At 45.3% G+C, this 27,931-nt stretch overlaps 1 protein-coding gene across 3 annotated transcripts in view; it reads left to right on the top strand.

Annotated features, from left to right (window-relative positions):
- Positions 1-27,931, top strand: part of ILDR2 (immunoglobulin like domain containing receptor 2) — a 301,315-nt gene that overhangs the window by 256,121 nt on the left and 17,263 nt on the right. For all 3 annotated transcript variants that reach the window (XM_033943344.1, XM_033943343.1, XM_033943342.1), the window contains exons 5-6: positions 12,942-13,088; positions 17,563-17,733. In XM_033943344.1, coding sequence (XP_033799235.1) covers positions 12,942-13,088; positions 17,563-17,733 — 318 coding nt within the window. The remainder of the gene's footprint in view (positions 1-12,941; positions 13,089-17,562; positions 17,734-27,931) is intronic.

The raw sequence follows: 27,931 nt of genomic DNA, 5'->3' as shown, positions 1-27,931 counted from the left end.
GGAGTTGCTTGGTGGCAGGAGGGAATAGGGATCCTTCACGCTGTTGGGGGAGGTTGTTTGGCGGCGGAAGGGAGTGGGCATCCCTCCCACTGCCGGTGGGGGGAAGGGGAGAAGGGGTGTTGCTTGACGATGGCAAACTTTTCTGGTAGGTCTGAGCTGTCAAGTTTTACTTTCCTTTCAATACCTGAGCCAATCAGCGCTCAGGCACTGATCAAAAAGTAAGGCTAGGACAGCTCAGACCTGCTGGAAAATTTTGCTTGCAAATATAGGACAGTGAGGTTAGGGAATCACTCAGCGATAATAGAGAATTGCCCAGAGAGCTTGTTTAAATGTTAGTGACCTCGTTATAACACATTTGCAAGGCAGTATTGGAGACTGCTAGGAAGCTCGGAAAAGACCACAGTAAGCTGCTTTGATAATCCGCCGCTAAAATACATGAACGCTAAACTGACTGGAAACAGTTTAGCAACCATGTTAAAGATTTGAAAATCTTCCCCTGAGTTCAGCCCCGTACTGGCTCTGGATTATTGCAGCTATCTGGATTATTGTTTGGAGCTGAGCTAGTTGTTAGTAAGGGAAGACTGAGATTGAGGTAGTAGCCTTTTTTGATGAGAATAGCTAGGTAGATTGAGCAAGAGTTCTAGGAAGGACCAAGGTTGTTACTTTGGATTCTGAAAAGCTTTTCTTAAGATAATTTTAATTTATGGAGCGTACTACAAAATTTAATTGACTTTGAATCCCAAGTATTTAAAATTCAGGTTGTAAAGTCAGTTATTTATAAAAGTCTGGTCCTGAGTTTGAAGATTAGACCCTGGAAATACTCTGGGTGCTTGAATTTAAGGATTTTAAAATTTTCCAGGTTCCTAGTTAGATTGACCCGGCTATCCCCTGTTCACTCCTGGCAATTATTCCCGTCCTTTGGAACCAGGGTAAAAACATTCTAAGTAGTCCTGACCTATCAGATCCCAGGAATCAGGCAAGTGGACTCCCCTCCAGGGTCGAATTCAAATCTTTAGGAGTCTCTTTTTAAAAGCTCCTTTTTTAATCTGTTCCAGTTAATTTCCAACTGACTATGCAAATCAGTTGAGTTAGTTCAGAATAAAAAGGTAGCTTAATACTTGAGTAATACTTGAGGATAGCTTATTCCTGTCTCCACCCACCTAGCCTCGTGGATAGATTATTACCTCCTTACCAAGAATTAGACTGACTCGGCTATCCCCTGTTAATGCCTGGCAACTATTCCTATCCTTTGGAACCCTTAGGGAGAGTTAACTTCTGGGTATCTCTCCCTTGAGGAGGCTCACTCTCATGTGAAGGGACATACACCCCATCATACTCCCACACATCCTAACTCCAACCCCAACCTCCTACACAAACCTAACCTCACACACTACACAAGCACCTTTCACTATGATGCTGATGCACAACAGCAAGTGTTAAGAACATAAGAAGTTGCACCCGCTAAGTCAGACCAGAGGTCCATCTTGCCCAGCGGTCCGCTCCCGCTGCGGCCCATCAGGCCTAGTGCCTGAACAGTGATCCCTGATTAATTTTATAACTTACCTCTAATCCCATTCCTATAATCTACCTCTACTCTTATCTGTACCCCTCAATCCCTTTGTCTTCCAAGTACCTATCCAAAGCTTCTTTGAACCCCTGTAGCGTGCTCCTGTTTATCACATCCTCCGGTAGTGCGTTCCATGTATCCACCACCCTCTGTGTGAAAAAGAACTTCCTAGCATTTGTTCTAAACTTCTCCCCTTTCAATTTCTCTGAGTGCCCCCTTGTACTTGTTGATCCCCTTAATTTGAAAAATCTGTCCCTGTCTATTTTTTCTATGCCCTTCATGATCTTGAAGGTTTCTATCATGTCTCCTCTAAGTCTTCGCTTTTCCAGGGAGAAAAGCCCTAGCCTTTTCAGTCTGTCAATATATGAGAGGTCCTCCATACCCTTTATTAGCTTAGTTGCTCTTCTTTGAACTCTCTCAAGTACCTCCATGTCCTTCTTGAGGTACGGCGACCAGAATTGAACACAGTACTCCAAGTGCGAGTGCACCATAGCACGATACAGTGGCAGGATGACTTCCTTCTTTCTGGTCGTGATACCCTTCTTAATGATACCCAACATTTTGTTTGCTTTCCTTGAGGCTGTTGCACACTGCGCCGACGCCTTCAATGTTGTGTCTACCATCACTCCCAGGTCTCTTTCAAGGTCGCTCACCTCTAGCGCTGATCCCCCCATTTTGTAAGCGAACATTGGTTTTTTTTTCCCTATATGTACGACTTTGCACTTCCCTATGTTGAAACTCATTTGCCATTTTTTGGCCCATTCTTCCAGTGTTGTCAGATCTTTTTGGAGATCTTCACAGTCCTCCATGTTATTTACCTTGCGATATAGTTTGGTGTCATCCGCAAATTTAATAACCTCACATTTTGTTCCTGCCTCCAGGTCGTTAATGAATATGTTGAAAAGTAGCGGTCCCAGCACCGACCCCTGTGGAACTCCGCTCGTGACCCATTGCCAGTCTGAGTAATGGCCCTTTACTCCAACCCTCTGTTTCCTGTCCGCCAACCAGTTTTTGATCCATCGGTGGACCTCCCCTTGCACCCCGTGGTTCCATAGCTTCCTTAGTAGTCTTTCATGTGGCACCTTGTCGAAGGTTTTTTGGAAGTCAAGGTAAATGATATCTATGGATTCCCCTTTATCCACCTGGCTGGTTACCCCCTCAAAGAAGTATAATAAGTTCATGAGGCATGACCTGCCCTTGCAGAAGCCATGCTGGCTCGACTTTAGCTGCCCATAGTTGTCAATGTGTTCCCAGATGCTGTCTTTAATCAGTGCTTCCATCATCTTTCTCGGGACCGAGGTCAAGCTCACCGGCCTGTAGTTTCGTGGGTCTCCCCTTGAGCCTTTCTTGAAGATGGGCGTAACATTTGCTATTTTCCAGTCTTCCGAAATCTCTCCAGTTTTTAAGGATAGATTGCATATTTGTCGAAGTGGTTCAGCTATTTCGTTCCTTAGTTTCTTGAGTACCCTTGGGAACGAAATAGCTGAACCACTTCGACAAATATGCAACCTATCCTTATAAACTGGAGAGATTCCGGTGTTACATAAAAAAAAAAGCCACATTGGAGTAAAGCAGAGTCCAAGGTGCCAGAGAAGAGGAGCAATGCCAAGCCATATCTGTGCTTTCTCAGAGAATATGCAATTCAAGGATTCCACGAAGAGGAAAACTCTTAAATTAAAGGTTTTGTGGTGTCCTCTACACATTCACAGTTTAGCATATATTTTTCTATAGAATTTTTTCCAAACGTTGCAGTAAAACATTGGATAAAGTATGCAGTATTTCCAAAAAGTGTAAGCAAACCTGTTTGCAAAGTTTTTGCTGATATTTTTTTTTTAACCCAATCCTTTAATCTGGCCTTAAATTTGTAAACTTATTTATATGAGAGCTTGTATGCCACACAATCTATCATTTTATGCAGCCTTCAGAAGCTCATATACAATATTTAAAATAAAATCTAATTACATAAAACAAAATGATAGGACATAAATGAATAAAAACACAAAAATAAAACATAGTAGAATTAAACCACAGAACAACATAAAGGCCACATTAGAATCTAACAGAAGTCCCTGGACATCGTGTACCTGGACTTTAGCAAAGCATTCAATAGCGTACCACACCGCAGGTTACTGAGCAAGATGAGTTCTATAGGATTAGGTAACACATTGACGAAATGGGTTGGGAGCTGGCTTGGAGGTAGGCTCCAAAGGGTGGTAGTGAACGGCACCCCCTCTGAAATGACGGAGGTGATTAGTGGAGTACCACAGGGCTCAGTCTTGGGCCCAATCCTATTCAACATCTTTATAAGAGACTTGGCAGAAGGGCTTCGAGGTAAAATAACATTATTCGCCGATGACGCCAAACTGAGTAATGTAGTGGGCAAATGCACAACAGACGAAGATTCAGTGCCCGACAACATGATGCACGACCTACTCCTACTGGAGCGATGGTCTAGGACATGGCAACTCAACTTCAATGCCAAAAAATGCAAAGTTATGCACCTGGGCAGCCAGAATCCATGCAAGTCTTATACCCTTAATGGTGAGATCCTAGCAAAAACGGTAGCAGAACGAGACTTGGGGGTAATCGTCAGTGAGGACATGAAGTCTGCCAATCAAGTGGAGCAGGCTTCGTCCAAGGCAAGACAAATCATGGGCTGCATACGAAGGGGTTTCGTCAGTCGTAAGGCGGAAGTCATTATGCCATTGTATAGATCCATGGTGAGGCCCCACCTGGAATACTGTGTGCAATTCTGGAGGCCGCATTATCGCAAGGATGTGCTGAGACTGGAGTCGGTGCAAAGAATGGCCACCCGGATGGTCTCGGGACTCAAGGATCTACCATACGAAAAACGGCTTGACAAATTACAGCTATACTCGCTCGAGGAGCGCAGAGAGAGGGGGGACATGATCGAGACGTTCAAGTATCTTACGGGCCGCATCGAGGCGGAGGAAGATATCTTCTTTTTCAAGGGTCCCACGACAACAAGAGGGCATCCGTTGAAAATCAGGGGCGGGAAACTACGAGGTGACACCAGGAAATTCTTTTTCACTGAAAGAGTGGTTGATCGCTGGAATAGTCTTCCACTACAGGTGATTGAGGCCAGCAGCGTGCCTGATTTTAAGGCCAAATGGGATCGGCACATGGGATCTATTCACAGGGCAAAGGTAGGGGAGGGACATTAAGGTGGGCAGACTAGATGGGCCGTGGGCCCTTATCTGCCGTCTATTTCTATGTTTCTATGTTTCTATAACAAAACTGACTCATCATTAATTGTCAGGAAATGGCAATAGAGCCAACTGATATTCATCTGATAGAATTTCAGTACCCTATAGAACATAAACTCAGTCATAATCAGGCTACCATACAACCTCAAATCTAAAACCCATTTAAACAGATATACATTTTCAAGGCTTTTAAAAAATAAATCCCAGTTTATCAGTGCCCACATATCAGGAGGTAATGAATTCCGCATTTATAGATCCTACAATATAAAAAAAATTTGAGTTCCTACTGTATATTCTTCTTACTTTACAGAATGAAATGATGGAACATCCAAAAGGTCCTTACTAGCAGATCTCAACAGTCTTGATGGATGATAGGCATGAAGATCAGCAGCAACAGATACTGGAATTAATTTATGTCAGATAATTGATGGTTGCATTTTTTTGAGCATCAGATGTCATCTGTGCTCTTGGAAGTTAAATGCACCTCACTGTAATGAGATGCATTATTGCTGGATGGGTTACACAATATTAAGGGATACATTTTCAAAAGCTTAGCTGGACATTTCCATATATATTAAGGAGTTATACATGCTTGAGTTGGCTATATGCATTTAAATGGATATTCAGCCACCAAAACCGGGATAAGGAAGTTCATAGCATGCACTAATATAAGTGCATAAAAGAAAGGGGTGAGTTGGTGCGGTGGTAGTTCTGTGCTCTTTCATGCAGGACCTAAGTTCATTACCTTACTCGGGTTCAGTGGCGTACCTAGAGTATGTGGCACTCGGGGCCCATAATTTTTTGACACCCCCCCCCCATGTAAAAAAATATTTTTTGTAATAACCATGAAACTGAATAAATGGTCATAATAGAAACAGGCAGTGAAAATTTTCTTTTATTGAACCTCATATATGTAACCATTATTCCAAACATACCATAACATAACATAAATTATGTCTGAATTGTCATGACATCAGAAGTACATATGGAGTAGTTGCAGGTGATGCTTGGGACAGTTCTGATTGTGTTAGTTCGATTTTATGTGCTTTTGAATAGAAGGGTTTTTATTTCTTTTTTGAAGGTTTTGTAGTTTGTGGTCGAGGTCAATAGGTTGTAGAGTTGCAGCTCGAATGGCTAGGAGGTTGTCGAACTGTTTTTTTCTTTTGACGTTTTTGGTTGGAGGGTGTGTGAATGGTGTGCGAGTTCTCCTATGTCTGTTTGAGGTGGATTGAATTATTTAGCTGAAGAAATTAGTTACCCCCCCCCCATTCCACACACATTAATTCTCTTCCATTTTTGTTCCCATTATAAAAAACACTGATAAGTTCTCAGAAAAAAAATACATTAAAATAAGAAGTGAAACCAAAGGCCCCTACAGATGAGAACATAACATAAGAATAGCCTAACTGGGTCAGACCAATGGTCCATCATGCCCAGTAACCCATTCTCATGGAAGCCAATCCAGGTCACTAGTACCTGGTCAAAACCCAAAGAGTAGCAACATTCCATGCTACCGATCCAGGGCAAGCAGATGTTTCCCCCATGTCTTAATAACAGATTATGGACTTTTCCTCCAGGAATTTGTCCAAACCTTTCTTAAAACCAGCTACGCTATCTGCTTTTACCATAACTTCTGGCCACTTCATTTTTAAGCTGAGATCTTTCCTTCCAAACAGAGACTTTGCTAGATGTCAAATACAGCACAAGGTAACTTCACACGGACTTAGCTGTGCAGGAAATATGAATCTCCTCATACACCCACCATATAGTGCAAAAATGTGTAAAGGTCTGGTTTTTTCTTTCGATCACTACATAGACTAATGTCACACAAGCAGCGCTGTTACAAACATATTCTGTAGGTCAGTGCTAAGGTTAACAAAGTTTCCTTCCTTGGACCAGAAGGAGATACTGACAAACCACTGGAAGAGATCCCAAAACAACTACCCAGGAACAACACCCAAAGACCCACTCAGTGTGTGAACCAGTTGAGTGGAGTGGACTAACTGGGGGGTGGAAATGGGCTCTGAGTTTGCTCAGCAGAATTTCCCAGATCACCTCTTCCTCTCAACACATTGACACACTGCCACCACCACCACCACTAGGAACACCTCACCGGGTAGGCCAGCAATGTTATAAACTTTATAAAACACATTATTATATTTTCTTATAAAGCACATATTTTAACTGAACTCTCTGACATCCTCAATCTTGCCATTCACAAAAATAGAAGGAAGAAAAGTTCCCATTTCCTGCTCTCTCATGTCCCTGGCCTATACAATATTTTTCTTCTGCAGAGTGCAGACCCTTCAAAAATCTGACCAAATCCTCATTTCACTTGCATTATAAAGTACTGAGGATGCCATCTCTCCCCAAACCCAGGTCCTAAAGTCTAAGACAGTAGCGCAAACTAGTGCTGCCAGATTCAGGAAAAAAAATTTCGATTCGATTCAGCCTATTGAATTGGTTTATCGATTCGATTTTCCTGCCCAATTGGGTGTTTTTTTCAAACATCCTGGTGGGTTTATTTTATAGCTTTTTCACCCCCCTTTGGCTTCTCCTAACCACACTGGCACTGTGGTGTAAATAAAATAAAGAAACAAAAAGGACTTTTCCTCTCTCTGTTAAATCCTAGCTCACGTTTGCGGTCTAACACCAGCTCTGGCAGGATACACATTTCAAATCTGACATATTGTAATCACAAAACAGAAAATAAAATTAGTTTTTCTACCTTTTTGTTGTCTGGTTATTTTTCAAATCTTGTTGGTCCAAGGCTTTGGTTGTCTTCTGATAACTTGCTTGCCAGGGTCTCCTTCTTTCTTCTTTCTCCGTGCTAACCATCCATCTGCCATCTCTGTCCTCCCCTTCCGTTTCCCTTCCCTCCCCCGGATGTCTGGCATCTTTCCTTTTTTTGTCTCCCTCCACAGATCCACCTTTTCTTAACTACCCTTTTATCCAGAAGCTCTCCCTCCTTCCCCACCACCCCAGGGTCCACCATCTCTCCCTTTCTTTTCCCAACTACCCTCCTAATCAGTATCTCTATCCCCCCCCTCCACACCATCCCTTGTGTCCAACTTCTCTCCCTTTCTGTTCCTTCCCTCCCTAAAACCCATGTCCATCACCTCTCTCTGTCTCCTCTATTTTCAGACCCATTATTTCTTCCCACCCAAAGTCCGGCAAATGCACGTCTCTTTGAACCCCTCCCCCTCCCTCCGTGTACTTCTACACCAGGGTCCCCCTCCCCTGAAGGCCTGTCCCCCCCTTAAAGGTTTTCATCCCACTCCTGAAGGCCTGCCCCCCTTGAAGGCCTGTCCCCCCCCTTGAAGGCCTGCACTCCCCCCTGAAGGCCTGTCCACCCCTTGAAGGCCTGCCTGCCTGTTCCCCTTGAAGGCCTGCCCCCCTGAAGACCTGTCCCCCCCCTTGAAGGCCTGCACCCCCTGAAGGCCTGCACCCCCAGAAGGCTACACCCCCCTCAAAGGCCTGTCCCCCCCTTGAAGGCCTGCCTGCCTGTTCCCCTTGAAGGCCTGCCCCCCCTGAAGGCCTTCCCCCCCCTTGAAGGCCTGCACCCCCCCCGAAGGCCTGCACCCCCCCAAAGGCCTACACTCCCCTCGAAGGCCTGCCCCCCCTTGAAGGCCTGCCTGCCTGTTCCCTTGAAGGCCTTTCCCCCCTGAAGGCCTGCTCTCCCTTGAAGGCCTGCCTGCCTGTTCCCCTTGAAGGCCTTTCCCCCCCGAAGGCCTGTACCCCCCAAAGGCCTACACCTCCCTCGAAGGCCTGCCCCCCCTTGAAGGCCTGCACTCCCCCCGAAGACCTACACCCCCCTCGAAGGCCTGCCTGCCTGTACCCCCTTGAAGGCCTGTCCCCCCCTTGAAGGCCTGTGCCCTCCCTTGAAGGCCTGTCCCCCACTGAAGGCCTGCACCCCCCCCCCCCCCGACGGCCTGTCACCCCCCCCCACCGAAGGCCTGCCTATCCCCCTTGAAGGCCTGTCCCCCTGAAGGCCTGTCTCCCCCCCTCCACAAGGTCTGCCTGCCCGCCCCACCCTGAAGGCCTGCTGCCCCCCCCCCTACTACCTCGAAGGACCGCTCGGCCCCACTACCACCACCACCACGAAGCACTGCTTATTCCCCCGGCCTCCCCGCTTCATTTCCCTGGGGAAACAGCCTGCAGCAAGATCGCGCGATGCCAGCGATCTTTGCTTGCTTCGGCTGTTTCCTCTGCCGCGGTCCCGCCCCTCCTCTGATGTCAGAGGAGGGGCGGGACCGTGGCGGATGAAACAGCCGAAGCAGGCAAAGATTGCTGGCATCGCGATCTTGCTGCAGGCTGTTTCCAGACGCGACACCCGGCGCAGGAGGTGAGGAACTGGGAGCACCCCCTCAGGGCTTGGCACCCGGGGCGGACCGCCCCCCCCCCCCTTGGTACGCCACTGCTCGGGTTTTCCACTAATGTTGTGGACGTAGAGTTTCCAGCCCCTGGGATGGAGAAGGAGAATAAAAAGCCATCATGCAACGGCAACATCTAGGAGTCATAGTCAGTCTATATTGTGTGGACCCCTACCAAGGACTGGACTGAAGTTGGGAGGGGGTTGTGAAATGAGGAGAGCTGCAAAGGGAGTTTTCTGTTGCCAGATTCCAACCTTGAAGCCAACTGGGCTGGAAGTGCTAAGGCGCAGGAGGAAATTGCTGGCTCATAAAAAAGAGGAGAGGTTTATATATGCAGTTTTCAGCAGTACAGCTTTAAAGCTCCTTTTGCTACAGGTAAAGTTGCACATATTTATGTAGTTGCATAAAGCCTTCCCCTCCCCCCCCCAATGTTCATCCCATAGCAGTCAACATTTTTTATAAACACCAGCTAATGTGAGTTATTTCTACCATGATATTTAGGGCTCCTTTTATGAAGCCGCATTTGCAGTTTAACGCACGTAATAGCGCACGCTAATTTGCCAGCTGCGCTAGCCACTACCGCCTCCTCTTGAGGCGGTAGTTTTTCGGCTAGCGAGTGCCCTGTAAGGTACCCCACTATTTAGGTAGCATGTCTGGGTGTTCAATCCATCACTTTGTAGACCCCTCCCATGTCCAACAGGGCTTGTTCTAGGCGTTTTTGACTTAGACGAAAAGTTGGATGAAAATGTGGTATAAAGATGGACGATTTAGTGACTTGGATGATCAGATCGGCAGGATGTATAGTTAGACGATTTTCGAAACAAAAAAATTTTGGACGTATTTTTCGAAAATGTGTCTTAGGCTGTTTTTTTACTTTTGATGACTTGCGACTTAGACGCAAATGGACTTAGACGTCCCTTTCGATTATGCCCCTCCACATGTTTAGTACAGTGACTGTGCCAACACTATCCATTTAGATTAGGCCTGAACTAAACAGAGAACATAGCCACTTAGCAGCTGGGGCCAAGTTGGTGGGTAAAAAATGCTGCAGACTTTGCTTCGGGCCGTGAAGAGCAGTAGCCTGAGAAACCAAGGAAGCTAGGGTAAAAATCTTATTTGTGATCTTCAGCAAGTCACTTTTAACTGGAGGGTTACAGTTTATTGTCAGGTGCAAACTTAGAGCGTAGTGCTGTAATAGAGCGCCTCAAGGGAGGCATGCTGTGCCAAATGCCAATTCCATAATGCTATCTGTGCATCTTTGTGCCAAAATGCTATTATAGAATACTAATGGTGTAAGTTGGCATTGATACACTCTAAAATTAGGCATGAACAGTTCCAGGTAAATGGCAGGCGTAAATGTTCATGCCTAAATGTTCCATAATCTCTGCATAACTTATAATATTCTGTAAGTTATGTGTGCCCATGCACTATTCATACTGTACCCAAGTATATGCCCTGTTGCTAATCAGGGCCAAACATGCTGGAGTCCAGGACATAAATTATGGAGAGGGCCCTCAATTCCTCTCCTCCCTGCCTCCTCTCCTGATTTCCCCATCCACCAAATGCCCTTCTGTCCAGCATCTCTCTCTTTCTCCTCACCACCACCCCCGGGTTCACTACATACCCTCTCATTCATCCTTCCATTTAAAAATCAGCTGCTCCAGGGGGCCCCCATGTGCTGGGATGTCCTTCCCTTTTCCCCACCCTGTTCTGAAGCCCCCCGTCACCTTCTAAAATGTAATGTGATTGCTGACACAGCAGTGATTCTCTAGCGCTGTTCGTGGCTTCCTCAGCCCTGTTCTGCTGCTGGGGTCTGCTCCCCTCTGACGTAAATTCCTATTTCTGCTTGGGTGGATTGTGCCAGGGAAGCCACGAGCAGTCCTAGAGAATCACTGCTGCATTGACCCCTTTGCATTTTAAAAGGTGAGGGGTGGACCTTCGGAATGAGGTGGAGGAGAAGGGAAGGACTTCCTGGCCCATAGGGACCCCCTGGAGCTGTGGGGCCCAGGACAGCTGCCCTGTTTGCCTTGCTCTAAACCAGCTCAGGTGCAAAAGCAGTTATTTTATAGAACAATATATAGTACAGGTTGACTTTTATGAACGTATGGCGCTCATATGGCACAGTTATAGAATTGCCCTTTTAGATTGTGAGCTCTTTAGAAATAGGAAAATACTTATTGTTCATCAGTGTACTTCAGCTCAAACTACTACTGAAAAAGACATAAGTTAAATACAAATGTACGTACATATATGTATAGATTTTGTTTTCTTTCATATAATAAGAAGGGCTTGTGCTGTTAGGTTGTTGTAGCTTGCAGGCTATACTGATATGACCTATCAAGGTGTTTTTGTGATATTTAATATATCTCAGAAAAGGGCACATGCAAGTTGCAGAATTCTCAGGAAGTCATCAAAAATTGCCAATCCTCAGAATTCTTTGACAGTTCCGAATGCACCATGATGTGCTGCCAGTTTCTATTCAGTAAGCTTAAAATAATTAACAAGAGGCTCTGTCAGAAGGTGTCAGCCTTCCGGGGATACAGTTTTCCCCCACCATATTCACATGCAATTCATTTCAGCTTTTACAATCAGACTTAGAAAGCAGATTGGGGTGGATGGGAGAAGAGGGGGTTGGTTGGTTGGTTGTTTTATAAACAGTATCACTTAGGTGGTTTTCCATAGTATAATGGAACCATTTTGGAATATGTTACCCCTCACCCTGAATGTGGAGTAGAATTTTAAAGAGGTGAATAGAGTGCTAGCACTCTTAGATCTTTTAAAGGGATTTAATGGGCCCAGAACCTTTCTATCTTTGTGTGTGGTGGGGGGGGGAGCAGGTGGGAGAATTAATTTACTAATTAGCTTTTCTGTGTTGCATGTGGAAGAGCCATCAACATGTTGGAATGCTTATAAAGATATACAGGAGCATTTTCAATATGACATGTACGTAAATCTGATTTTGGACGTTTTGGGGAAAACATCCAAAAATCTTGCAGAACAGTGGTTCTTAAACCTGTCCTGGGCAACCCCCAACCAGCTGCGTTTTTAAGATATCCCTAATGAATATGCATGAGATAGATTTACATATGTCATGAGATTTACATATGATACAGGTGACAGACATGCAAATCTGCCTCATGCATATTCATTAGGGATATTTTAAAACCCCCAACTGGCTGGGGGGTCCCCCAGGACAGGTTTAAGAACCACTGTTGTACAGAAAATATCCATTTTCAAACCAGAAAAATGCCCAACTTTATGTTTCAAAAATGTCCATTTGCTAGGTGTTTTTGAGTTCAGTGTGTCTATCTTTTAGGACCATTTTTGAAAAGAAATCAAAGGGAAAAACACACAAAAACAAATCATTAGGATGTCTAGGAGGGGATGGGCAGCATTCTTGGAAGACAGGCCACACACATAAAAGTTCCCAGGTACACATCTTACCAAAAACCTTTGTGCCACTTTTTGGATGTTTTTCTATTTTGAAAATGATCCCCATAAGGTAATCAGGTGCCTACAGTGATAGAAGTACAGATAGATGTACAGATGCCATTTGAAACTATAGGTTTGGAAGTTGAGGGTAGGGTTGGGTTGGGAGGAAAAGTTATATTTTGTTATATTGGCTTATTTCTGTGAGAGAGAATATTTAATTGATGCACCATTACAATACCTTTGACTGCATTATGGTTGAAAATAATTTATATTTATTAGACTCTTATACATATTAACCAATAAAGAGAGTTAAAAAATACAATGTGGTTTTTTTTTTCCCAGAGTGGGTATTTGTCAGCTTGGTGATTATTGGCACATTTCTGTTCTTCTTGATGGTGGGGATCTGCTGGTGCCAGTGCTGTCCTCACAGCTGCTGCTGCTACGTCCGCTGTCCCTGCTGTCCCGAGACATGCTGCTGTCCCAGAGCCTGTAAGTGTCCACTCCATCACCCAGTGTTCACCTTCACCAACATTCCAGTCACCTGACAGCATCAAAGATGTCCATTGCAAACAATAATCGGACCCTGCTCCCTTTCTCTCTGCTGTTCAGGATCAACCAGGTATCATTCCCAAATTTTAAATAGACAGCACAATCTTTGGCAGCTCATTAGAAAGGTTCCACAGAAACGTACAATCCGGAAATAGCACACACACTTAAAATCCCATCCCAGTTTTAACATAGCATAAGGAAAATTGTATGTTATCATAGCTGCTTTCTAGAATCCAGTTGATCTATGGATTAAATTTGCTTAATGCAAGAATTCACCACAAATAAAAAGCTCATTTTCTGCCATCCCCATCCTAGTGCCTCCAAAGTCCAATGACTAGAATTTTGTAGCTCCTTGCCTATTTTTTCCCAGTTGCTATCTCTACCAGTACATAAACTGGCCAATATACAAAACGATTTAAACAGCCCAGAGTGGCTACTGGCTGTTTAAATCACTTGTCTGTGGGTGTCTGTGAATACTCAGGGGCACTAAACCAATTTAGTGCAACTGGATATTCCAGGATAGCGTCTAAGCTGAAACGACTGTGGACACTTATGCAGAATTCAATATCCAGCAGAACACCCACAACAAACATAAAAATGTGGACCACCACCATCCAAATATCAGCCAGTATGTCTGTCCCCTCTGTGGCCATACCTGTTCCTGACTGCCAGCCTGCAGATGTCCACAGGTAGTAGTGATTAAGCCAACTCTGGATTGTCTCTGCTGACAAAGGGCCTACTGCAAAGCAACTCTTTGAGTAGGTTTATGTTTATTCAGAATTGGATTGATTGTCACCTCGTGGTAGGTCCAAACCTTAGGGCTCCTTTTACGAAGCTGCATTAGCGGCTTTATCGCACGTGACGTTTTATCACACGCTAACCCCCGCGCTAGCCGAAAAACTGCCGCCTGCTCAAGAGGAGGCGGCAGCGGCTAGCGCGGCCGGCAAATTAGCATGCGCTATTACGAGCGTTAAACCGCTGACGCGGCTTCGTTAAAGGAGCCCTTATGATTTTCAAAATACAAGAAAAGAATGTCAGATAAGACAAGATAGAACACAGTCATTTGCCAAAAAGAGAGCAGACATTCTACATCATGCAGCATAAAATAAAAACTAAAAATTTAAAAGTATAGTTACAATTATAAGCATAAACATGACTATATTAAATTACACTATTTAATATTCGGATTGCTGTTACCGGGGTGTTCGACAGTGCTAATCCAAATTGAAGGCTGGAGAGAAGAGGTGTGTCTTCAAGTTTGTTTTGAATTGCTTCAAGGCAGACTCAAATCATATGTCTAGAGGAGTGGTACTCAACTTTTTTTTTCTGTTGTGACACACCTGATAGATAACGTTCACTTTGGTGACACACTGAACACTGCAGTTCCCAGCTAAACAAAAGAAAAAAAACCCTATATGTCATTTCATTTTTGTTAACAATGATGTAAGGGAAATATATAGATGCAATGTGGCTCATTTTCAAAGCACTTAGATTGCTGGGGTAGAGGAGAGGTGGACGGCAACATTTTCTATTGAAGCTGGTGAAAGTAGGGACGATATAGTGGCGCTAGAAAAGGTTCAAAGAAGAGCGACCAAGATGGTTAGGGGGATGGAACTCCTCTCGTATGAGGAAAGACTAAAACAGGGCTCTTCAGCTTGGAAAAGAGACGGCTGAGGGGAGATATGATTGAAGTCTGCAAAATCCTGAGTGGAATAGAATGGGTACAAGTGGATCGCATTTTCACTCCGTCAAAAATTACAAAGACTAAGGGACACTCGATGAAGTTACAGGGAAATAATTTTAAAACCAATTGGAGGAAATTTTTTTATACTCAGAGAATAGTTAAGCTCTGGAACGCGTTGCCAAAGGATGTGGTAAGAGCGGATAGCGTAGCTGGTTTTAAGAAAGGTTTGGACAAGTTCCTGGAGGAAAAGTCCATAGTCTGTTATTGAGAAAGACACTGCTTGCCCTGTATCGGTAATATGGAATATTGCTACACCTTGGGGTTTGGCCAAGTACTAGTGACCTGGATTGGCCACCGTGAGAATGGGCTACTGGGCTTGATGGGCCATTGGTCTGACTCAGTAAGGCTATTCTTATGTTCTTATTTCTAGCACCTAACTTCCTAATTTTCAACTCTCCCTAACCTGGTTAAGAAAAGCACAAGCATCCTGTCTGTTAAATTTGGGGAGGGGGGGGGTGGACACATCTCCCAACTGTTGGTGGCAAACTAGTATGTCCTGACATACTGATTGAGAACCACAGGCCTAGAGATAGATTGTTCTAGTGATATAGTGCTAGAAAAAAGAAAGTAGAGGATCTTGTAATTTTCCAACATGCCTGAGTGGGTGAGCGAAGAATTAAGCTGTGATCATTAAGAGAGCACAGGAGTCTAGCAGGAACCTAGGGTGTGGTGAAATGAGATAGGTAGTTGGGAACCCTATCACAGAGGGCCTTAAAAGTTAGAATTAGAATTTTAAACTGGATTTGAGACTCTACCAGGGGGTTAATTCATCCAGCTAACAGGAGTCCTTAGTGTTGCACCACTCTTAAACATAGGGCAATTTTCAAACTAAGGGGGGCAGTTCTCTAACTTGATGCCTCCATTTAGGCTTGTTGATGCCACACGCTCAATGCCAATTCAATAATGGCATGTGTGCCAAGATTCAATTAGAATGTAATGGCTCCCAGTCCACAATTCTGGAAACAGACTAAACAGTATAGACTCATAAGTGTAGACATCAAATTATAGAATTATTTTTCATAAATTTACCTGGGTAAAATCTGGAGTTGAAAATTGCCTCCCTCCCCCCATGGAGAAAAAAAAAGACTCGTTTTGTGAAAGAGATGGGTAGTTTTACCTGTGCTATGAAGGGGGAAGGAGAGGGGAGGGCAAAGCCAGCAAACAATGCACAGGGATTTCTTTAGAAACATAGAAACATAGAACATAGAAAGATGACGGCAGATAAGGGCCATATAGCCCATCAAGTCTGCCCACACTATTTACCCACCCTCTTAAGTCTTCTGACCCCTTAAGTATAATTGTAATTATACTGTCACTCTACTGACCCGCTCATTCAAGTCCTAGTGACCCTATCCCTTGGCATGACCTCGTAGGGATCCCACATGGGTATCCCATTTGTTCTTGAAGTCTGGGATGCTGCGTGCCTCGACCACCTGCACTGGAAGCTTGTTCCAATGCTCGATCACTCTCTCCGTGAAGAAGTACTTCCTTGCGTCTCCACGAAACTTCCCTCCCCTGAGTTTGAGCGGATGTCCTCTTGTGGTCGAGGGTCCCCTGAGAAGAAAGATATCCTCTTCCACCTCGACCCGTCCCGTGATGTACTTAAATGTCTCAATCATGTCTCCCCTCTCCCTACGCTCTTCAAGAGTGTAGAGCTGCAATTTGCTCAGTCTTTCCTCGTACGGGAGACCCTTTAGCCCCGAGACCATCCTGGTGGCCATCCGCTGAACCGACTCAATTCTGAGTTCCTTTGACAGTTCCTTTACATATTTTACAGCGCAAGCATTGCAGCTGCTCTATAGATACATCCATATGTTTGGGGGAGAATTCTATTAACGGTGCTTAAAATTAGGAACTGGATAAAATCAGCACTAAGCGTGATTCAGTAAAGGGAAAGCACTAACTGCTAATTGCTATGCCTAATTGTAGGCACCAGACCTATGCCTGCTGAAACCTGATATAAATGCTGGTGCTTAAGTTAGGTGTGCTGTGGTCCTATTCTACACTATAAGTGCCTGTGTAACTTTTCAGAATGTCCCCGACACACCCATGGCCATGCCCCCTTTTGAGTTATGCATTAGTAGAGTCAAGCGCCATGCCTTGTAGAATAGCTGCAGCCAGGTGCATATGCAAATTTTAATGAGTGCCAACTAATTTCAGTAATTGGTTGTTAGCACCCAATTGTTGATAGCTAATAAATTTGCGTGCTCATCTTGGGTGCGCACACAAATTTGGGCAAGCAAATCTGGGTGCCATATATTTATTTTTTAATTCATTTTCTGTCCCGTCCTCCCCAAAGAGCCCAGGATGGGTTACAGGTCAACATATTCAATATACAGATGACAGGTCACAATTTGCCATAGTTATAGCACAAGTAGGATCTGGGGGATGGTGCTGCCAGGCCCGAGTTTGAAAATTTATATATTTGTGGGCCTGCAAGCCCTGTACTCATTCTAAAACTTGCACCCTGCATGTCCTTTCTTTTCCAAACCCTTCAGGACAGTGACTTGATGAATGCAGGCGACTGCAGTTAGGTAGCACCAGAAATAGCTAGTCCTGTGTTACCAACAGAGCAAGAAGCTCTTCATTACGCTAAAGCTCAGAGAAGACAAGTTAAAATATTTCAAAGCTCCATGTCTGAAAAACGTTTTTCTCTTTTTTCCCTTGAAGTGTATGAAGCAGGGAAGGCTGCAAAGGCTGGGTTCCCTCCTAATGTCCCCACAGCCTGTCCTTCTTACTACATCTCCACTGTTCCCGTGGCCCCGGCCCCCCCTCCTGTGCTGATGGAGAAACCACACCCTCCTCCTCTGCTTCCAAGTGACTCCATTGGAGGGCAAAATGGTAAGTTGTTTCTTTAAGAGATTCACACTGGAGGATACTCCTGTACATGGACTGGTCTCCTAATCAGGGGCATAGCTAGCCACCCAATTTTGGGTGGGCCTGAGTTGAAAGTGAGTGGACAATCCCGCCCCTGGCATCTCTTCATACCCTCCAGGATCACAATTCTACTCCTCCGACCCCCTAGGTAGCTTTAAATATTTTAGGTCTTTGCCGACAGTGAGCAGCAACTCATTCCCCTTGCTCACACCCGCTCCAAGCCTTCCCTTTGATAGAGAAGGTGACAAAGCAGTAGAATTTTATAGTTTTAGAATGCAATAAGAAACCCAGATCCTAGTTAAGTTATATTATTGTTAGTTCAATAAAAACAATATCACCTTATTTTCCTTTTTCTTGTTTTATTTCTATTTATTATCTTGTTAAAATGGACTAACACAGCATCCACGCTACTTTATCCAACCTTAAAACAGTCATAGGCATAGATAAGAAAATATCTTGGAAGAAAGGCAGGAGAGGGGAGATATGATAGAGAGATTTAAATACCTTCATGGCATAAATGCACAGGAGGTGAGTCTCTTTCAATTGAAAGCAAGCTTTGGAATGAGGGGGCATAGGATGAAGGCTAAAGAAGACAGATTAAGAAGTCACATAAGGAAATACTTCTTCAAAGAAAAGGGTAGTTAATTGGTGGCATGGCCTTCTGGTGAAAGTAAATGGAGATGAAAACTATATCTGAATTCAAGAAAGTTTGGGTCAAGTACATAAGATCTCTAAGGGAGAGGAAGGAACAGTAGATGACATAAATGAGCAGACTGGATAGGCCACATGGTCATTATCTTTGTTTCTTTATTTTTCTCTGTTTCTATTTTGTGTTATTATAGGAAGGGATATAGGTACCTGATGGAGGGAGGAGATCTCTGAAAGGTACCAGGGGAGTGGGGGTTAGGAAAGTGGGGTTTAGGATATATTTTTGGGTATAAGCTTCATGGAGGAGGGCTATAAGAGTCCAACCTCCCCTTAAGGAAGCTTGATGCAATGCAGGGGACTTCTTGAGTGGGAATTAAGAGGAATTGATTGAAGGGGGGGTTAAGATTTATAGAAGATAGAGCATAAAATAGAGTTGAATTGTAGGTTTAATTTGACTGTATTTTTCTCAACTCATTACGCTGGAATTAAGTTGGGAAGGGGAAGGGACTCAAAAGTTGTTAATTGTAAATCTAAGAAACATAAGTTCTGTCACGTGTAATGGATTTTTTTTTGTACTGCTGTACTACATCAGTTGTGTTCGCATATGATATTCTTCCTAATAAAAAGATTTAAAACCAAAAGTAAAATACCAGTATCTTACATTATATTTACAAATACTCATGTGGTAGGACCTTTTTTTCATAGCAAAAGCATGTTCCTGAGCACCTAGGTTTTCTGATAACCATGTTCTGTTTATACAGAAAGTGGGTTGTGGCTGCGTTTGTCCACTTGAATGCACAGGGGTAGATTTTCAAAGACAGTTATTCAGATAGCAGATGCTGCTAGCTGGAAAAGTGCCAGTAAGAGGGATATTCAGTGGCTGCTTAATATTTCTGAGCTGATTACTTTGGCTCTAACTGGCCAGTGCTGGGGTGGTCTACAGGCAGAACTGAAAGTTATCTGGTTAGCAGTGATCTGCAGACCATGAACCAGATAGGTTTAAGACAGCAAAACCAGTATCCTCATTTTTTCCAGTGAGCAGTTTGAATCTCACCACTTACTGGATAGCACTTTCAGTGCAGGGATGAAATTGGATTTTTAGTGCTAGCTGGTATACTGAAGTGCTGAATATTTGGTTCATATTAACCACAGCAACTGGCATTTTGCCTAAATTTTTATTATTGTGGTTAAATATTAGGTGAAAATAATATAAGGTGATACCTCATTGGTCAATCAACCTCCTTAATTGTTGGTTCTCTTTTCATTTCTCCAACCATTTCTTTAAGGCCCTGAAAATGACTCTTGTTTCTTTTATCATTTTATGTCATCACATACTTGTCCAGGAAGGACACGGGTTTGATTAATTAACAAAACTTAAAATGCTGCTTTCTGAGAAAATGGCTCAGCAAGGCAGTGGCGTACCTAGGGTATGTGGCACCCGGGGCCCATCATTTTTTGACACCCCCCCCCCCCTCATGGAAAATTTTTTTTTTTTTTTTTTTTTTTGCAATAACCATGAAATGGAATAAATGGTCAGAATAGAAACAGGCAGTGAAAATTTTCTTTTATTGAACCTCATTTATGTAACCATTATTCCAAACATAACATAACATAAATTATGTCGGAATTGTCATGACATCAGAAGTACATATGGAGTAGTTGCAGGTGATGCTTGGGACAGTTCTGATTATGTTAGTTTGGTTTTATGTGTTTTTTGAATAGAAGGGTTTTTATTTCTTTTTTTAAGGTTTTGTAGTTTGTGGTCGAGGTCAATAGGTTGTAGAGTTGGGGGTCAAGTGTTGCAGCTCGAATGGCTAGGAGGTTGTCGAACAGTTTTTTTCTTTTGACGTTTTTGGTTGGAGGGTGTGTGAATGGTGCGTGAGTTCTCCTATGTCTGTTTGAAGTGGATTGAATTATTTAGCTGAAGAAATTAGTTACCCCCCCATTCCACACACATTAATTCTCTTCCATTTTTGTTCCCATTATAAAAAAAACACTGATAAGTTCCCAGGAAAAAAATACATTAAAATAAGAAGTGAAAACAAAGGCCCCTACAGATGAGAACATAACATAAGAATAGCCTAACTGGGTCACACCAATGGTCCATCATGCCCAGTAGCCCATTCTCATGGTAGCCAATAGTGCTGCCCGATTCAGAGAAAAATATTTCATTCGATTCGATTCACCCTGTTGAATCGATTTTTCGATTAGATTCACTGTTAATGACACCGCTTTTTAAGTTTAAACAAAGTATAACAATAAATTTCACAACAACAATAAATTTCACAAAGTACTTAAAAAAAAAAAATCACATTTTTCCATTAAAGCAGTTCTGGAGACATTTGCTTGAACAGTCTTTTTTTCCCAGTCCATAAGCAAGCAATATGAAAAAGATTTCCTTAATTATCTACTCAAACATTTTTGCTATTTACTTTCATTGTACCTAGACTATTATTCAGTAGAAAAAATTTAGTTTGTTCAATCAAGCAGAACATTCACTCATAGAAGTCCAATGTCCACACAGGATTTGATTGAACAAACCATATTTTTTCTACTGAATAATAGTTTAGGTATACTGAATAGCAAAAATGTTAAAGCCACACAGAAAAGCAGTAAAAGTCAATAGGTTCTCCAAGTGGGAACAACCTGATGTCTCAGCACTTGAGGAAAAGACCACGTAATAATGTTTATAAGATAAATCATATAAATGATTATACTGAAGCAGGGTGTCCTCAGCGTGAGAGGTAAGCGAGAGGAGAGAATTCTCCAGTGCTTTACACAATAAGGCTCCTCTGCCTGCAGTGCACACCATCATAGGACACCTCAGGTGTGCTCAAATTAATCAATGTGATAAATTAAACAGTGATAAACAATTGGTCAATCACAAGAGTGCAAGATCAAACAGGTTGTTCCCACTCAGAGAACCTATTGACTTTACTGCTTTTCTGTGTGAGTAGATAATTAAGCAAATTTCTGATAGCCTACAGAACTGATTCTCACCTTCCATCCCCAGCCCCCAAGACTTACCAGACCCCCCCTGCCGATGCATTTACTTACTGCCTGAACTGGATATTAAATCGTGGGGAAGAGAGGAGAAATGCGGGGAAAGAGCCAGCCAAAACTAGTATTTGTTGCTGCTGAGTGCACCAATCCAGGGCAAGCAGACGCTTCCCCCATGTCTTAATAACAGACAATGGACTTTTCCTCCAGGAATTTGTCCAAACCTTTCTTAAAACCAGCTACGCTATCTACTTTTAACATAACTTCTGGCCACTTCATTTTTAAGCTTAGATCTTTCCTTCCAAACAGAGACCTTGCTAGATGTCAAATACAGCACAAGGTAACTTCACATGGACTTAACTGTGCAGGAAATGAATCTCCTCATACACCCACCATATAGTGCAAAAATGTGCAAAGGTCTGTTTTTTTTCTTTCGATCACTACATAGCCTAATGCCACACAAGCAGCGCTGTTACAAACATATTCTGAAGGTCAATGCTAAGGTTGACAAAGTTTCCTTCCTTGGACCAGAAGGAGATACTGACAAACCACTGGAAGAGATTCTAAAACAACTACCCAGAAATAACACCCAAAGACCCACTCAGTGTGTGAACCAGTTGAGTGGAGTGGACTAACTGGGGGTGGAAATGGGCCCAGAGTTTGCTCAGCAGAATTTCCCAGACTACCTCTTCCTCTCAACACACTGACATGCTACCACCACCACCAACACTAGGAACACCTCACCGAGTATGCCAGCAATGCTTATAAACTTTATAAAACACATTATTATATTTTCTTATAAAGCATATATTTTAACTGAACTCAGCCTTGCCATTCACAAAAATAGAAAAGTTCCCATTTCAAGCTGTCTCATGTACACTTTTCAAATCTAACATATTGTAATCACAAAACAGAAAATAAAATTATTTTTTCTACCTTTTGTTCTCTGATCAATATTCAAATCTTGTTGGTCCCAGGCTCTTGTTGTCTTGCTTGCCAGGGTCTCCTTTCTCCGTGCTAACCATCCGTCTGCCATCTCTGTTCTCCCCTTCCGTTTCCCTTCCCTCTCCCGGAGATCTGGCATCTTTCCTTTTTTTTTGTCTCCATCCACAGATTCACCTTTTCTCAACTCCCCACCACCCCAGGATCCACCATCTCTCCCTTTCTGTTCCCAACTATCCTCCTATCCAGTATCTCTATCCCCCCTCCACACCATCCCCTGTTTCCAAGTTCTCTCCCTTTCTGTTCCTTCCCTCCCTAAATCCCATTATGCACCATCTCTCTCCCACTCCTCTGTTTTTAGACCCATTATTTCTAACCCCCAAAGTCTGGCATATGCACGTATCTTTGAACCCCCCCTTCCCTCTCTCCCTCTGTGTACTTTTACACCAGGACCCCCTCCCCCGAAGGTCTGTCCCCCCTCAGAAGGGCTACACCCCACCCCTGAAGACCTGCACCCCCCGAATGACTTTACCTCCCACCCGAAGGTCTGTCCCCCTCTGAACGCCTAAACCCCACCCCTGAAGGCCTGCACCCTCCCCGAAGGATTGTACCCCCCACCCGAAGGTCTGTCCCCCCTGAAGGCCTGCACCCATCCCGAAGGCCTGCACCCACCCCGAATGCCTGCACCCACCCCGAAGGCCTGCACCCACCCCGAATGCCTGCACCCCCGAAGGCCTGTCCCCCCCCCCTTGAAGGCCTGACCCCCCCTTGAAGGCCTGCCTGCTTGTCCCCCCTTGAAGGCCTATCCCCCCTTAAAGGTCTGCCTGTCCCACCCCCTTGTAGGCCTGTCCCCCCTTAAAGGTCTGCCTGTCCCACCCCCTTGTAGGCCTGTCCCCCCCTTGAAGGCCTGACCCCCCCTTGAAGGCCTGCCTGCTTGTCCCCCCTTGAAGGCCTGTCCCCCCCTTGAAGGTTGGCACCCCCCCAAAGGCCTGCACCCCCTTGAAGGCCTGTCCCACCCCCTTGTAGGCCTGTCCCCCCCCTTGAAGGCCTGCCTGCCTGGCCCCCCTTGAAGGCCTGTCCCCCCCCCTTGAAGGCCTGCACCCCCCCTTGAAGGTTGGCACCCCCCCAAAGGCCTGCACCCCCTTGAAGGCCTGTCCCACCCCCTTGTAGGCCTGTCCCCCCCTTGAAGGCCTGCCTGCCTGTCCCCCCCTTGAAGGCCTGCACCCCCTTGAAGGTCTGCACCCCCCCCCCGAAGGCCTGCACCCCCCCGAAGGCCTGTCCCCCCACTTGAAGGCCTGCCTGCCTGTCCCCCCCTTGAAGGCCTGCACCCCCTTGAAGGTCGGCACCCCCCCTGAAGGCATGCACCCCCCCTGAAGGCCTGTCCCCCCTTGAAGGCCTGTCCCCCCCCCTTGTAGGCCTGCACCCCCTTGTAGGCCTGTCCCCCCCCCCTTGTAGGCCTGTCCCCCCTTGAAGGCCTGCCTGCCTGTCCCCCCCTTGAAGGCCTGCACCCCCTTGAAGGTCTGCACCCCCCCCCGAAGACCTGCACCCCCCCTTGAAGGCCTGCCTGCCTGCCTGTCACCCCCCTCCCCCTTGAAAGTCTGCCTGCCCGCCCGCCCGCCCCACCCTGAAGGCCTGATGCCCCGACCCACCCCGAAGGACCATTCGCCCCCCTGGCCTCCCCGCACTACCTATGAAGCAGCCGCAGCAGGATCGCGACGTCAGCTATCTTTGCCTGCTTAGGAGCTGCTTCCTGCGCCGGGCTACCTTAAGCTACTGCCCCCCCCACGCCCGAAGGACCGCTCGCCCCACTGACCTTCCAGCACACCTATGAAGCAGCCCGCAGCAGGATCGCGACGTCAGCAATCCCTCAGCTGCTTGGGCGCTGCTTCCTGCGCCGCGGTCCCGCCCCCTCCTCTGACGTCAGAGGAGGGACGGGACCGCGGCGCAGGAAGCAGCGCCCAAGCAGCTGAGGGATTGCTGACGTCGCGATCCTGCTGTGGGCTGCTTCATAGGTGTGCTGGAAGGTCAGTGGGGCGAGCGGTCCTTCGGGCGTGGGGGGGGACTGAGCGGCAAGGCCGGGAACACCCCCTCAGGGCTGGTACCCGGGGCGGCCCGCCCCCCCCGCCCCCCCCTAGGTACGCCACTGCAGCAAGGTAAATGTCATGTAAGAGCCTTATGATTCCTGATGGAGTGGATTAAATGGCACTGGTAAAATAGTGAAGGATTTCTGCTTGTAAATATGGAGCAGAGTTCTATCATGCCTAAACTCACAGCATGATGGTTTCTCTGCTGTATAACTTTACTAGCCTATGGCAACCTAAGTGATGTGTTATACCTATGATCATAATCATGGACTACCCCCTCAAACCACACCAATGTGCTATTTAATGAAGCTGTTAAAACAAACTTTAAACACTACTCAGTCGACACAGTAAGAAAACACTATGGGGCTCATAATCGAAAGAGAAAAACGTCCCAAAACCGGCCTAAGTCGGCACTTGGACGAACATTGTCAAAATATGTCCAAGTGCCGATAATAAAAACAAGTTTTGGACATATTTCTAAACGACCTAGGCCTTCATAGTGCCCCTGAATGACCATAGCTAAATGGGGCGTTTCAGCAGGAGTGTTGAGGGCGGGAGTTGGGCAGGACGTGGGCCAGCTTAGACTTAGTCGTACTGCATGTATAACTGAAAGTTATACAGCACAGGATGGACGGAACTTGGACGTTGTGATGTAGACCATTTAAAACATGGTCTAAGTCACAAAAACCCACCTAAAGTCACCAGATAAGCACTGCAAACACATAATACAGACCCCCACACACTACCCCAGTGATCACCGACCCCCCCATCCCATAAAAATCGTAATCACATCTTTAAAATTCAGCCTCCAGACCATCATCACCTGGCAGCTTGGCTTAGGAAAGCCTAGTCGTCCTGCACAGAGGTGGCTTAAGCTGTCTTGGGGGTGGGTTATGGGCCCATGGAGAGGAGGCCCCATGTCCATAAGCCCCTGTAATCACTGCATTGATAATGAAACATGTGCACTCCCCTATACCCCCCAAACCCTTTTGTACTGGCATATAAGTGGCTCCTGCAACCATACTTCAACATGCCTGATGTGGATTGGGTTACACTTACCTCTGCTTCCGGCAGCAGCAGGAGGCTATTAAACTCTATGAAAGGAGCAAGCCTCAGGCAACTGGTGTTGGAACCGACAAGGGATCAGGCAATACTGGACCTGATACTTACCAATGGAGAAAGTGTCACAGAGGTCTCGGTGGGCGACACATTGGCCTCCAGTGACCACAACATGGTATGGTTCAATATCAGGAAAGGTTTCACTAAATCTACTACACTAACCAAAGTCCTCAAATTCAAGGACACAAATTTCAAAGAAATGGGAGACTTTGTTCACCAGGCGCTACAAAGCCAAGAAGAAACCGATAACGTGGAAGACATGTGGTCGACTTTGAAAGCAACCATACAAGAAGCAACAAACCGCTATGTAAAATCAGTAAGTAAACGGCGAAGGAACAATAAGCCACAGTGGTTTACTGCGGAGATCTCAGACCTGATCAAGGAGAAGAAAAAAGCATTCATCTCTTACAAACAATCAGGGAAGCAGGACTCTAGAGCAGACTACCTGGCCAAATCAAAAGCCGTCAAAACAGCAGTCAGGGAGGCTAAATTCCTCATGGAGGAGTCTCTAGCAAAGAACATCCAGAAGGGAGATAAATCCTTCTTCAGGTATATCAGTGATAGAAGAAAAAACTCAGGCGGGATTGTACGTCTTAGGAAACCAGACGGAGACTATGTGGAAAAGGATTCGGAAAAAGCCCAACTATTAAATGAATACTTCTGCTCAGTCTTCACCCGAGAAGCGCCAGGGCTCGGCCCTCAGCTACAGACAAGGGTTGGCTCAGTTGACCCGTTTAGTAACTTTGAGTTTACGCCCAGCAGTGTCTACGGTGAGCTGTCAAAGCTCAAGGTTAACAAAGCAATGGGGCCGGACAACCTGCACCCCAGGGTGCTTAGGGAGCTGAGTGATGTCTTGGCGGAGCCACTGTCCGCGCTCTTCAACCTCTCCCTTAGTACAGGCAGCGTCCCGTTGGACTGGAGGACGGCTAACGTCATTCCACTCCACAAGAAAGGCTCAAAGATGGAGACAGCAAACTACAGACCAGTGAGTCTAACATCGATAGTGAGCTGTGATATGCAGGGTATGCCAGCTAGGGTTGATCCTAGTCCAAAGCCGGTGGCTAGAACAGGTAATTCCCTCCCTCATCAGTTTAAACCCCAAGGTAGCTTTTTGCCTGACATTTCCTCTAATTCCAGCAGAGGGAGCTTGGGGGTAGAATTCCAGACTTCCCCTCCCCCTTTCCTGCCCAAGGCTTCCAACCGGAAATGCATTTCAGCTGGGGAGGTTGGGCGGGGCTGTAAACTACATAACCTAAGGTCTGAACGGTTAGGAGGGGAGAGGAAGGGCTGGGGAGGAGGAAACCAGTCTCATGAACAGTCCCCTCTGGCTAGCTCAGGACTAGGAGCTCTGCAGAACCCTCAATGGCCTGAAGGTATGGAGCTTGGAGAAGCCGATGCTGTTCTGTCTCCCAGTTGCTCTGAGAGTCCACAGGCCATGGAATTGGGAGTTGAACCAATCCTGGAAGAACAACCCATGGATATAAACGTCTCCAAAGCAGTTCCCTGCCTGCCTGACTAAGAGGTACAGCAATTCCATTTGACTTTGGGGGGATACTGAATTGTTTTGGGACTTTTTGCTTTTGTTTGTTTTGCCAGTGTGGTGGGGGAAATTTAGCCCCACGTATGAGGTGGGATTGAGGGCTCTTTATGTGGCATATTACAGCACGTGGAGCACACCACCTGGCCAGCCTTACTACCGGCTGAAATAGAGCAGTGCGGTGACACTGCTCCTTTTGAACAAACTTCGTTTTTTTTCAAAGACAAAAAGACTGTTTGTGGTTCCTGCTTATTGCAGCAAAGAACTTTAAAGCTAAGACTCAGGAGTACAGAGTTTTTCTTTTACTTTCTTTTGGGCCGTCTGGATTTAAGACTTTACAATATGTGACAAGAACATTAAGGCTGTTTTTCTTTCTTTTGTGAAAGCTTCTTGATTTATTTAAAGAATCCTGAACAAAGTGTGTTGGCATTTTCCTGTTGTGGAACTTAATAAATCCAGTCCGGATTTTCATTCTGACTCCTCTGACTTTTAGGTGAAAATCCTTAAACGCTAAGTGGGTATCCTGACATTCCTTGTGAATCCTACCTCAGGTCACAAGGCTATAACTACTGTCCCAGCATTCCTGGACCGCTTGCCCTAAGAGTGCTGGTGACAGAGCAAACTAATGGAAACTCTAATCAAACACCAATTAGATAAGATCCTGGATGAAGAGAATCTACGGGATCCCCGACAACATGGATTTACTAAGGGGAGATCCTGCCAATCCAACCTGATCAGCTTCTTTGACTGGGTAACGGGGAAGCTGGATATTGGGGAGTCCCTGGACATCGTGTACCTGGACTTTAGCAAAGCATTCGATAGCGTACCACAC

The sequence above is a fragment of the Geotrypetes seraphini genome, chromosome 4 (genome assembly GCF_902459505.1).
Source record: "Geotrypetes seraphini chromosome 4, aGeoSer1.1, whole genome shotgun sequence".
NCBI classification, from domain to species: Eukaryota; Metazoa; Chordata; class Amphibia; order Gymnophiona; family Dermophiidae; genus Geotrypetes; species Geotrypetes seraphini.
The sequence above is the reverse complement of the archived record's forward strand: the minus strand, read 5'-3'. Positions and strand labels throughout refer to the sequence as shown.